Source organism: Oryzias latipes, chromosome 23 (genome assembly GCF_053564925.1).
Source record: "Oryzias latipes strain Hd-rR chromosome 23, Olatipes_Hd-rR_3.1".
Classification (NCBI taxonomy): domain Eukaryota; kingdom Metazoa; phylum Chordata; class Actinopteri; order Beloniformes; family Adrianichthyidae; genus Oryzias; species Oryzias latipes.
Window position 1 is genome coordinate 24009990 of NC_136259.1, and position 13201 is coordinate 24023190.

At 41.6% G+C, this 13201-nt stretch overlaps 1 protein-coding gene across 3 annotated transcripts in view; it reads right to left on the reverse strand.

Annotated features, from left to right (window-relative positions):
* The window catches only part of usp6nl (USP6 N-terminal like), a 59543-nt gene extending 48524 nt beyond the window's left edge, over positions 1 to 11019 (reverse strand). The window contains exons 1-3 of one of the 3 annotated variants that reach the window (XM_078941983.1): positions 10902 to 11019; positions 10005 to 10211; positions 3200 to 3306 (exon numbers count right to left, since the gene is read on the reverse strand). In XM_078941983.1, coding sequence (XP_078798109.1) covers positions 3200 to 3203 — 4 coding nt within the window. In that variant the 5' untranslated portion in view covers positions 3204 to 3306; positions 10005 to 10211; positions 10902 to 11019. Of the gene's footprint in view, positions 1 to 3199; positions 3307 to 10004; positions 10259 to 10901 lie in introns of those variants that run through there. The other 2 variants (XM_078941984.1, XM_023952232.2) reach the window with 2 other exon arrangements.
* Between the last annotated feature and the right edge of the window lie 2182 nt (positions 11020 to 13201).

Consider the following 13201-nt stretch of genomic DNA (forward strand, 5'->3'; position numbering starts at 1 on the left):
GGGCTGTAAGCTAGAGGGAGAGTGTGTGAACAGATAGCTCTCAGTTATGGTTGTATGTGCAGAAAGGACGTCCTAGAAAACGCCACAGGTTTTTTTAATTTGGGCTAAAAACGGCGTCATCATAAATAAAAGACCACTGGGAACGCTTTGAAAACAGATCAAGATGATCCGAGAGTGAAAAGAAACGATTTCTCCGTAACGTCTGAGCTTCTCTGACAGCGATTGTCCTCCTTCACCCGCAATCAAACTCGCCGCTTTCTCTTCCTCATTTCCCATCAATCTGTTCTTCACGGTTGCGGTTCTGCTGTGGCTTCATTTCCTGCAACGGCGTAGCTCTGAGAGGGAACGACATTGTGTTGTTATGCGTCATAATGACTGTGGGCTGTTGACAAACGGCTTCTTCTGGTCACAGGTCGCATTATTGGTTGCATTTCTGCCGCACACCAGTATCTAATAATCCTCACCGAGTAGATATGGGGGTAATAACTAATCTCACACTTTGCTCTTGAGCGGCTGAAACTGTTTCGTTAAAGTGGTTCAGGCTGTTCCAGACCCATCTGGACGGCTGTACGCATCGGTTCAGAAGAGTTCACTTCAGCGGTTCTCCGGGTCACTCAGCAGGAGCAGCTCATCTGTTCCGTTTCTTCACAAACATGAGATTCAAAAAGGGTCAGAAAATCCGGTGAAAATTCTTCAGCCTAACTGACTTTTCTTATTAGTAAAGCAGCTAAATCACCATTTAAGCTGATTAAGAATCATTTTTCTGATTTATTTTTTTAATATTAGGTTTGTTGATTAAGAAAAACCAAGTGATTTAATGTGGGAAAATACATTTTATTGCCATAAAGTGCCTTTAAACTAAATGTCATCTGTTCAGGTGTGAAAGCTCACATTCCTCCTTTAAAAGGAGGAACACTCAGATATGAGATTATTTTTATCACAATTGTTGTCTTCCATGAGAAAAAAGCCAGATGTCCATGTCAAAAACTCAAAAAACATGATTATCTTCAGATGATTTGCATCTTGATGTTGAGAAGATAAAGGGCTCTGGGGAAATCACATTTCGTAACGTCTTTAACAAACTCAGAGTCGTCCCTGACGACCTGGAGTGTCCTCTGCCTGCACAAGTGTCCTCGCCGTCTCCAGCACGTTTCCACGTCTCCTGGTCCAGAACACGAAGCCATCTTTGTGGCTCCTCCTCCGCTCAGAAATCATCCTTCACGTTTTCAGACCATCCGGGCGGAGTTGTCCGTCCTCGTTAGGACCCTCGTTTTGGGAGATAAGCCACGCCCCCTTCTCTAGGCCTGCGGCTGCGTGTCTCAGCTGTGCGTGTTGTCAGGCGGGGTAATTAGGGTAATTAGCTCAGGGTATCACCGTTGAGAGCACGTCTCTCCAAAGGCTGAGATGAATAATGAAGGACCTAAAAGGGTTCCCTGTCAGAGCGCCTGCTGCGGCTCACCTTCCAAACACAGGAGCTGAACTTCCTGTCATTTCAGCTGGATTCTAAAATTCTGAAACACACACAGACGGGTTTGTGTGTTTGTGCGTTTGTGTTTGTGTGTGGTTGTGTGCCAAGAGCAGCAGAAAAAGCAGCGATCTGGTTAAACCTCTCCAGCAGCTGCTTAATCCAGTCGTCTTCAAGTAAACACTTAATAAGTGCCAGGTTTCCGTGGTAACCCACTCCCAACCCTCCAGTCTAAAGATTTACAACCTGACCGAGTTAACTCTGTGGCCCCGCCTCCACGGCGAGCGGCACGGCAGACCAGGAAAAACAGGCAGAGATGAAGCTGCAGAGCCGATGAAGGATGAAGGAACGCCAACGACTTCCTGTCTGAGCCGCCGTTCACACCGCCGAGGCTGAACATCAGTTTAGGCCCAAAGCGGAATCAAACCCAAATGTTTACAAGTTAAGTGCCGTCTTCACTGAAAAACGGAGAGAAGATCTGTGCAAAAAAACCACGGACTTTTTCGTGATGAAAGCAGCAGAAACCTTGGTTTGAAATCCCGGCTTCACTAAAGGCCGTGTCACACAGTCACTACGTACATTTTGCACATTTTTTACACATATTTCAGTCTTTCCTGATACATTTACGTCTCACTCATAAGTGTTTCCTGTTTTCGTCATTCGTCGAAGGTTTCAGCCTACGGGGTTTTACATGAATTCCGTTTTGAGCTGTTCAAAATCTTTGGTTGGTTGAGAATTACGCAGTTTATGCGTATTTTACGTGTTTTTCGCATTATTCTCATCTTACACAATCACGCTTTTGTTACATGTCTTTAAACGACCGTTCCACGTATGTCTAACGATCTTTTCACGCAGTGATGTAACCTTTTATATCACGTCTACGCACACGTCACGCTAAAACTACGTAATTGACACACAAATCACTAAAGACTTGCGCTCAAACCGCACAATGACACACGGTTCATGTTTCACGTTCATTTACGTGTTCTTTGCGTGATTTGTCCGTACTTCTTCTGTGGTTTTAGCGTGGTTCATCCGTGATGCATCTGTGAAAATTTCACGCAAAGAACCACAACTTTTCTCCCTTTTTCCACGTATGACCAAGTTTTATCCATGCAATACGTGCAAAATGTACATAAGTAAACCCATCTGATGTGTCTGCTGCAGGAAATCGCATGGCCACCAACCATAATCAATGACTAATCAATAAAACAATAGTTGATAGAGGGAAGCCTCACTCTTTTTCATTGTAATCTGTTGTTTTCCTTCAACCAGCAGGGGGCGCTGTGGTTTATGTCAAAGCCTGAAAGTAGCTAAGCCAACACGGAAAAATGTATTAAACCATCCAAAAATTCCTACATCTGTTAAACTGGATCAGTACCGACCCCTTAATCATTCCCATCAAGGGTCGGATCAGGACCGACTGCAGTCTGGGTTCTGTGGAGGAGCTGACCCCCACTGCAGATAGAAACCCTGATCACAAACTGGGGATGAACAGGGGGGGGGGGCTCATCCCGGCTTATTCCCCTCCTCCCATCATGCTTTGCAGTATAATTGAGGGATTGGAAGGTGAGAGCAGGAATCCTCTTTGGATTCCAGAACTTTTGCAGTTCCAGGTCCAAAAATCTGGACTCCAACAATAAATCCAAAGCGTGTTTGATCAGCTCCTGCGGTTCTGGACACGTCTCCTCCAACTGCAGCCAAACACACATTCACAGACTGAGGTGAACTCACTCATGGTGGGGGTCCAGGCGTATGGGGCAGGATGAGGCCCGGCCAGGGCGAGGCTTTGGACAGGTGAGCTTGTTCTCCACTGTGTGGCTCCTAGAGGAACTCATGTCCTGAGAAGACCAAAACAGAAAGTCACCAAACACAAAGAGGCAGAAGCTTTGATGTTGAACATCGAACAGAGGCAGTTTGTCAGAGGATGGAAACAACAACCGGATGGAGTTTCCACCATCGACTGTAAATGAGAACTGGACTGACTCGTGGAACGTCACCCCTGCGGTTTATTTCCAGCTCTAACCAAATGAAGTTCATTCAGTCGCTGTTTGTTTCTCGTGATACGGCCGCCATGTTGGAACCACTGATTGGTCTGAGTCAACATTTCTATGGCAACCGTTGTTGCCAATCAGGAGTGAGCTTGTTGGAACGCCACACCCCTACAACTTTAAAGCGGGCTACACTAAATCTGGCAAACGTTTTGAATGTTGGACATGGGGGTCAGCAGGCTCCACCCACTTTTATTGAGGCATCTGATTGGTCAGTTTATAACTTGAATAACTTCAACTACAGAAAAAATATCATGAAAAAAAATCAACAAGGTATTTAAAAAACGGCATCATGAATGTTTATTCTGACCAATAGAATGACTGAGTACCAGCTGCTGATTTCTCAATTGAAGTATTTTGACTCATTGGAGCCGGTGATGACCTCCTGTTTGGAACGCAAGGGGGGGAGGAGTCACCGATTCTCATTTAAAGCCAAGTTACACTCTCATTGTTCAACCTTATTTAAACTTCCAACAGAAACCGGCAAAGACAGTTGGAATTGTAGATTTGGCGCCGCTCGACCCGTCCCCTGGAAAACGGTCCGGTCCGTCGCTCATTCAGACTCGTTTATAAAACAGTTTCATATTTCTTCATTGTCAGGTTATTATAGAAAACATTCCAGGTTCTAGTTTGCCTCACTTCTCTGTGCTCCAAGTTCCTAAAAGTTCATCAGAACAGATTTTTCTTTAAGAACTTAAAATAATTTTCTAAGTCAAAAACCTCCCGGCAGTTCGCCGATCCCGTGGATGTGGTCAGAGGGAGGGGATGACGGCGTGTTTACTGAAAGGTCAAAGGTGGAGGCACCAGCTGATAAAGGCACCCCCCCCCCCGCTGTCAGTAAACAACATTTACACTCCCACTGAAACAGCCGGGAACGGTTGGTGATGTCACCGACCACAATGACAGTAATCTGGGACTGAGCAGAAGTCTGCGGGACGTGGACGGGAAAATGAAGGGTTGTGTCGGCGTTGCCATGAGCGCCGACGCTGCAGCACGGAGGATCCTGCAGGGCGTCAGCAGAAATTGAGGTGGTGGTGATGAGGGGGGGGGGGTCCACATCTATTCACATTACGCAGCAATGCTGAAAAGCTGCAGGAACCAAAGTACCAAGAAAGGTGGAAAAACCAACACAAAAAGCATCATGTCTCTTTAAAACATACCAACAAATCACAGGTTGGAAGAAAAACCAAGCTGCTCTCACAGAACAATCTAGAAAATCTGCCATCAGTTATTTATATGATAATTGATATTATCAGTTTTGTTTGTTTTCTGGACTCCATTTACTGAAACAACATTAACAGCAAACAAACAAACAGTTCCAGCTGGTCAAAGAACAGAAATCCTTACATTCTGCTAAATAATAAAAGCAATTAAATCAAAACAGACCTCAACTTATAGACTTTTTCAATTAGAAACACATTTTTATGTCAGATTTACAACCGTTTTCCTGGTTAGATTTGTTAATATTAGATTATCATTCATTAAAGAAAACACTTTTCCAGGTCTAACAGAGAGGCATGCTGGGAGTTTTTTGCCCTCTTGAACATCACAATCTTCACGGGAAATTAACTTTCCCCTACTGAACGAGCCAAATCTCGTTGGAGGCTTGCCCTCCCCGCTTTGCCGCGGCCGTCGCCGGGCGGAGATCTAAACGGCTGGCGGTCTTAGCGTTAAGATTACGACCCGGGATTACAGCCACCATATGGTCACATCTGCCTAAGCTGAGGCGGCCAGTTAGCAGCCGTCAAGCTGATCGTGGTCAGAGCGTGGTTAGACGCCGACCTGCCAGTTTCAGCCGAACACAGAACCTTCACTCGTGTCTCCAGACGTTCCTCTGCAAATCGGAGGATCTAGGCCCCAAATTCCCACTAAAATGTGGAACAGGAGTAAAAAAAAAACGCTTTTGTTCCAACATGTGTGAGCTTTTAGCTTTTCATCTCAGTGAAACACAGAGGAGGAGGTATTATAGGGTGGCTCTGAGTGTGAAGGTACCTAAAGGTCGAAGATGACTGCTAAGGAACAGAGATGGGGAAATGGGCGGGGTTATATAGGGTAAACAATTCTTCATTTCAGAACAAACCTCTTAAATTTAAAGTTCTCGCTCCATGAACCTAAAAAGAGCATTTGCAAATATAGCTAATGGGAGTCCCGTTTTTAGGTTTCTTCTCACTCATGTTTCTCTTATTTTGACAGCGTTTGTCATCAAACAGAACGTCCTGTTTCCTATATAGACTTATTTTAGTTTATAGTCTGCAGATGCTAAAAATGACCATGAACTGCAGCAGAAGCCCACACTGTGAAACCAGAGCTGTTGTGTTGCTGTGTGCAACTGTGTGTGTGTACGCGTGTACACGACTGCAGTGGCGGTGTGTTCCACTGTAACTGGTTAATCACGTCTGAGGTAAATGAACCCGCCGCAACGCGAGAGACGGCGGACGCCGCACCCCAGCCGCTGCCTCCACATCAGCCCCCCTGCACAGCCGCGCTCCAGACTGACGCAGGGTGGGGGGCCGACTCCTCCCTTTGTCCAACACACACATGGTTTGGTGATGGGGGGGGGGCAGCATTGGCGTTTGTGCTGCAGCTCTGAAGCATTTAATGCAGAAAAAGAACCAACAGATCTGCAGCAGCTGCACAAACCTGTGCACTTTTGTGTTTCTGTATGTGCATTCTTTGCATGCACATGTGTGTATTTGTGTGTAAATGACAGCGTGTGTGGAACTTGTGTGCATGCATGTGCATCCCGTGTGTTCATTTCAGTGTGTGCAGGTGTGTGCGCAGTAGTGTAGGCACGTTTGTAGTGTGTTTTTGTGAATATTTCTGTGTGTGTGCGTCCATGTGTGTGAGCACATTTGTGTGTGTGTGTGTGTGTGTGTGTGTGTGCTGCATCTGCCGTGTGAGCTAAGCTCCTCCTTTGCTAAGTCAGTGAGTTTCTCCTGCTGTTCTTTGAAATCCTTATCAGATTTCAGCTGACCTGCACGTGCACGTGCACACTCACACTCACACACAGATAAAATGCAGAAGTTTTGCTGCTTTCAAAGGGAAAGGAGGATTTTTTCTAAACAACCAAAACAAAAATAGATCAAACTGATGGTGCGTTTAGTAAAATCAGTCAAAAGAACAATAATAAAAGACGCACAACTAGGAATTTTTCGTTACATCGACTTCTTTTTGATCCATGTTTTTTTTGCTGTTTATTTGTAAAATAAATTCAAAAAAGTTGAATCAAAATTTCTTCTTTTGGTTGAAAATTTTTAAGAAATTTCTGCCAAAATGAGCATAAATCCAGACGGATGGCGGATCGCTTTAATGACGCGTTTGAGAAAATGTATGAAGTTCAATCACTAAAAAGTCGGTAATTTCAAAGTCATGACGATGAAGCCCTGCTGAAAAGAATCTGTTGTTATGGCAACGTAGTCGTAAAATCCTTTAAGATCGTTTTTGTGAGCAAGTCTTGATTAGCAGCCAGATTTCTGGCCATTCTGGGGGCTTCTTGTGCCAAAAAAAGAAGTTACAGTCACCGTGAGCATTTATTAATATTCATTTTTGAGATAAATGCTGGATTTTATGAGGCATCAAGATCTAAATGCATTTGAAACAAACGTACATGAATGTATAACCCGGAGAAAAAAGGTCAAAGCGCTCCAGTTAAACACCATGAAAAGGACGTTTTTGGTGTTTTTAACGTGATCTTGAGGGATTTTTCTGATGATGCACACGCATTAAGAAAATTAAGATTACAATTCATTTCTGAGTTTTCTTTTATTTAATTGAATCGGAAGCAGATGAAAAAAAATGCTGTTTCAAAAAAGATTGTATTTGTGACAGAATATATGCTGGGGGGGGGGGCAAACTCCCTGCTCCGGTCTGCAATGGGAAGGGGGGGCGGGGCTTCCTCGTGCTAACAGTCCCACCCACATCTCAACCTAAACCTTCTGAGTCCACAGAGCCATCTGAACACTTTGCTGCAAAGAGTTGAGCTTTTATTTTGAAACACCACTGCCAAAGTTTTATATCATTATTTATTCTGTTCAGAAATATTTTAATTGGATAAATATTTGGTGTTTTTTTTTTGCATATGAAGCTTCTGGATGTTTGGTGTCACACTCAGTCATGTTTTATTTAAAAAAACATCTCAGACATAAAATAAACATTTAAGGCTGTAAAACCAAACTTTAAATGATTTTTTTGTTTCTTTTTTAAAACATTTTTACCATTTTTCTCTTGGTTGTTTCAGAGCTTTATTGCTACGATGAGACGCTGCATGAAGCTGTGACAGGCTGGGGCTTTTACGCTGAAATTGTAAAACTGCGGCGCTCCGGCAGCAGAAATCAACACTTCACCACAGGATCCAACCAGCAGCTGTTGATGAAGACTTTTGTGGGAATTTGGACAAAATATCAACAAACGAGCTCCTTAAACTGCTACTAAAACGTCCTCGCTTGTCAACAGTGATTAAATCACTAAAAAAGACAGACAACATTCAAATCTCAGCATTTCAAAGTGTGATTCAGATGTCAGGGTGTGTTTAAAGTCACAGGAAATGAGGTCAAACGGGCGGCCTGGTGCTCAGAGGTCTGTAAAATACCATAGAAAAGGTCAGCAGCAGGTTTTTGTGTTCAAAAACGGCAAATGTCAAAAACACAGTTCTGGAGCGGCCCGACCTTTAACCCAACAATGCCGCAGACGCGATCAGTTACAGGCGTGCTCCCTGACCGACCCCTGAAAGTTTTATGAGGCTTCACGTCTGACGCCGACGCTTCAGGTCAAAAAGTCCGCCGTCATTTCATCTTTGCTGGCGTGTTCATTCATGTTCCTCCCAAACGAGAGGTTTTTGTCCAGAATAACAGGGAAAAAAGGCGTCTAAACGGAGAAGAAGCATGTATGAGAATATCTGTGTATTTCACAATAAAAGCTCTTCCCCACCCCACCGGTCCTGTGTTTGCTGGTTCTACTCCAGCGATAGCTGCAAAGTCAGTCAACGTCTGGCGGAATAGCGACCTGCCTCTCGCAGGAATGTTGATCCCAACTTCTGACGGCTATCTTAGTTTTACATCAGAGCTGGGAAAAGGCCGATCCCTGAAAAGCAGCAGCAGCTGACACAATGGGTCGAAAAAAGAGATGCTAACACAAATCCACACAAACCAACAGATCACATCCAAACACAACCTAGATACAGGGCAACATTCAAACTATCCCACTGGATGCTATTGGTTTATTTTTGGTTATTTTAGTTCAAAATAAAAGCGTCACAATGCTTCCAGTCCTCAATCTGCCGGGGGGGACGGACTACTCCTGTGTTACATTTGTAAAGACCTTGACTTCTTTAAGCCGCATTATCCCGAAGTGAGATAGGGAGGGTTGGAAGGCATGCAGCTGTCAAAAAACTACACCAAGATGTCAATTTGAAACAGGAAGTTTTCACAATAAAATTGTTTATCTCAAGATAAATCCAAACGTGTCGTCATTTATCTGGGGGGGGGAAACATGCTGCATTCCAAAGAAATAGGTTTTTATTTTATTTAATCACAGATTTGAGTCTAAAAACACTTTAGATAGTAAGCTTTTTGTCTATTTTCAAGCAAGTTTTAGTGTAGAAACAAACGTTTTTAGACAGCTTATTTTTTATTTTGAAAGGACATGTCTGTACATCCGGTGCTAGTATTTTGAGTACCTTCGCGTACCTGTCGCAGAAGGTACCTGTCCCCCTCTCTCGTGCGGTTAAAATAGTCACTTAAGAGGCCAACATGACAAAAAATGTTGCCATGGAGACGCAAGTTCAGGAAAAGAAATAAAATCTACGAATCCCACCTTTTTAATGGTAAAACACGGATTCAATTTAACACTCCGAAGGCAGCAGAACAGGGCTCAACAAAATGATTGACATGGAGCTACAGCCAATCAGATTCGCGGAGAGAGGAAATGGGAGTCTGTGATTGGTGGTTTCTTCTGTATTGATTCCGTTGCGGGAGGCAGTCGGAGGTTTTCGGACACGTTAATGCGGCGGAATTAAGCCGAGCCACAACCGGAAGTGATACAAATAACCATTTAAGCGCCGTTATAAGTAGTTTTAACAACATTTGTGCACTTTATTTTAAATTATTATTTATTTGGGACGGCAGATAAATAATAAAATCGCTTTTATGACCTAAATATTTTTAACTGGCTTGATTTACTTCGCAAGATGAAACCGGAAGTGATGAGCTGTAACCCTGCTAACTTAGCAGTGGGGGGTTGGCCGTGTAGGCCTCGGTGAATACAAATAAGCGCAAAGTTTCAAACATAAAACTCCTTTTTTTCTTCTCATTATGGGGATGTAACCCCACAAGCGTGAACCAGAAAAGACAAAAAGCCCGCTGACTTTCTGGCTTTAACTTTGAAAATCCGCCGTTCGTGGCCGCCGTCACTCAGCCTCGCGCCACTGATGCGTTTCGACAGCTCGGCAACTTCCCGGCCGCTTCAAACCCCAAAACCCCGCGGCGGCTCACCTTGCTCTCGGCTCGCTCGGTCCTCCGGCCTCACATGGCTGCGGACCGAATCCCTGCCGAGCTGTAGCGCGAGGAGCCCATCGTCCCGTTCCGTCCCAGGAAGTCCGGAGCGCCGCTGAAAGTCCGGGTGGGAGAAAGCCGACCCACGATCCCAGCCAGGTGCGCCGCCCGCCGGGCTGATCTGAGCTCACCGGCTGGATGCGGCTGCTGGGGGGGCCGAGCACAAACATCCCCGCCACACAAAGTATCCAGTTACCGGTTCCTTACCGTCCCGATTCACCCAAAACTCGTTCAATCAAGAAGTATTTAAAAACCATCCAGGTTTAAAATTAATTCATAATCTTTTTATGTTTGAAAAAACATTAACACATATAAAAACGGAGGTTTATTTTCTTGTAGTTTTGTTATCTCAGCATCAAAAACCATCATGTTGTGTTTAACTCCGCAAATCATCAATATTCTACTTTTAAACCCCATTACTGATTTAAAGTTAGATCCTTTACATTCAAAACTTTTACATTTGAACTGCTTCCCAAACCTCTAGAAGTTATAATAAATTATTCAAAAGGCACATTTGTCTAAATTTGATATATATTACTGTGAATATTTGATCAAATATGCTTTATAATAAAAAAGTACAACCATTAGTTTTAGAATGACGGTTTAAATTACATTTTATCATTTTTTTATATTCTGAATGTAAAAAAAAAAGTTTTTCATTTATAGTAGATTAAATTAAATCTAATAAACTCCGTGTGTACTTTTGAATTGAAATTTTTTATTGTTTTAGCCCAGAAAGTCATTCTTCAGTTAGCTTAGTTATTTTATAACGTAACATTTCACCAGAATTCAGTTCATTTCCATGTAAACTATAATAAAATAAATGTCTTTACTCACCAAAAATCAATCATTAACATTGATATGTATAATTTACTTTCCAAGCCTGTAAATATTCTGAAACTACTTTAATTTGCTTTAATGTTTGCTAACATCCGGTCTTCTTCTTTCAATTAATACTTGTATCGGCATCTATGGCGGCGCCTTACCGCCATCTGCCGTTCAAAGTATGAATTGCAGCAAAGTCAGATTTATTAGATGTACCTTTTATTAATTCATGCTTTGAGCAAAAAAAGACAAATGATTAATACGTATTTTTATCTATGTTTAAAGTCAACACAAAATAATAAATTCTCGATTTTAATGAAAATATTTAAAAATTTGCTTTGAATTGTGTACTTTTATTTTTTTTAATAGTTTTAATAATAATAATGATAATAAATGTTTGGCGCCTTTCAAGGAACCCAAGGTCGCCGTACATAATTGTGAAAATAAAAAAGCAATAGAATGTAGAGTAAAATATACATTTAAGATAGGCAGGAATAACAAGTTATGGGGAGAAATTGGCAAGTTGGAAAAGGTGAGTTTTTAGCTTCTTGGTGAATAGTGAGAGTGAGCTAATGTTTCTGAGGTCAGGAGGTAGTGAGTTCCAGTTTTATCTTTTAGATTTAAATTTCTAGACTTCTTGAATAAACCAGAATGGACTTGTTGGAGAAGAAATGTGGATTTAATTTGGTTTTTTGAAGGAAACAATGAAATTCAAAGTGTAAGTGAGGCAGATCCTGTACAGAAACCCAGAGAGACCAAACTTAAAAACATTTAAGAGTTTAGTATTAAATATTTACTTATCTCACCTAGAAAAATAGTTTTATAGAATAACTCTAACTCCTTTTTGCTATATTCCACCAAAAAGCTCTAAAGAAAACTTGATGCAAAAGTCTTGATGCAGAAAATGAAGGTGAAAGTTTTAGGAAACTAAATCTAACTAAATCCCAGAAAAAATGAGATACCAGAAAAAATCAGTACACAAGTATAAACAAATACTTTAGTTCTACTTTTAAAATTTGTTTACAAAGAAAAGAAAAGTTCATTTAAAAAAGACAAAACTTCACCTTTCAAAATCTTTTTTTTCCAGATATTTATTTTATTTTATTTAATAAAAGTAAATCCCAGACTCCAGTTTTTAGTGAAAACAGTTTGAGCAGTTTGAACAAATAAAAATGTCTTAAAACTCGTTGTCCTTTCCCCAAAAGCCTATCCAGGATCAGAAAATGATGATAAATTCCCAAAATGCTTTGCAGGTTTAACACTAAAAAAATATATATCTCACAGATTAAAATAATGTCAAATTATTTTGGTTTATTTTAAATCTTTTTTTCATGTCAGCCTTAGAAAAGCATCAAAACAGCTTAATTTTGTTCCCACGTTCCTTCACTCTTCTATATTTTTTTCTAGTTTCAACATGAGACATTTTAAAAATAAGAAATAGTAAGAAATTTTTTTTATATTTTAACTGTTTAACTTTTGACTGAAAAGATAAAAAAAATCAGCTTCAAACCGATGACAGATTACAAAGTAAAATGTGGGAAAATGTAATGAAACCAACTGTCAGAATCTAATTTAAAACAAAAAAATATGAATTATACAACAAATAATTTATTTGTTGCGATTAAACTGCTCTTTTTAAAACTATTTCTGTTTGAAAGTTTCTTCTGTTTGTTTCCCCCAAAACCTTCAGGAGGATCTTTAACAGCCGAAGCTTAATATGTATTTTTTTAACTTTAATTCAATCCTTTAAAGTCCTGCGAGATGACCGAATGTGATCAGTACTAACAGATAATCTCATAATATAGCTTTTCTTAACATAAAGTTTGGCCTAGAGGCAAAACGCAGAGTATTTTCTGGCCACCAGGTGGCAGCATAGCATCATTTTGAAGGCGCGGGCTGCAGAACCTGCAGGAACCCGGTTCCTCCTGTGTGCACAAGCACAAGGAGCAGAGGACATTGGGCGATTTTCTTCCGGTTCTTCAGACGAAAGCAAAAAACCACGGAGCAGGAACGACCTCTGATCATGGTTTTATTTCCTGCTCAGCAAAGACTTCATCTGAAAGGCCGGTTCTGGTTTTAGCTACAAGAGTTTCACCCAAAAAACCCAGGAAACCGTCTTTCTGCTCACAGTAACGGTTTCATCCTCTCTGGGAAAAGTCAGCATCATGAATTTCTATCACCTTTGCGTAACAACAGGAAGTGGACAAAAGCCTCTTTATTTTTGTGGAACTAGAACTGAAGGTTGATTGGCCGGAGAAGCTGTGAGCAGCTTTGGTTTCAAATTTCTAAAAAAGTTTTCGGCGACACCTGTG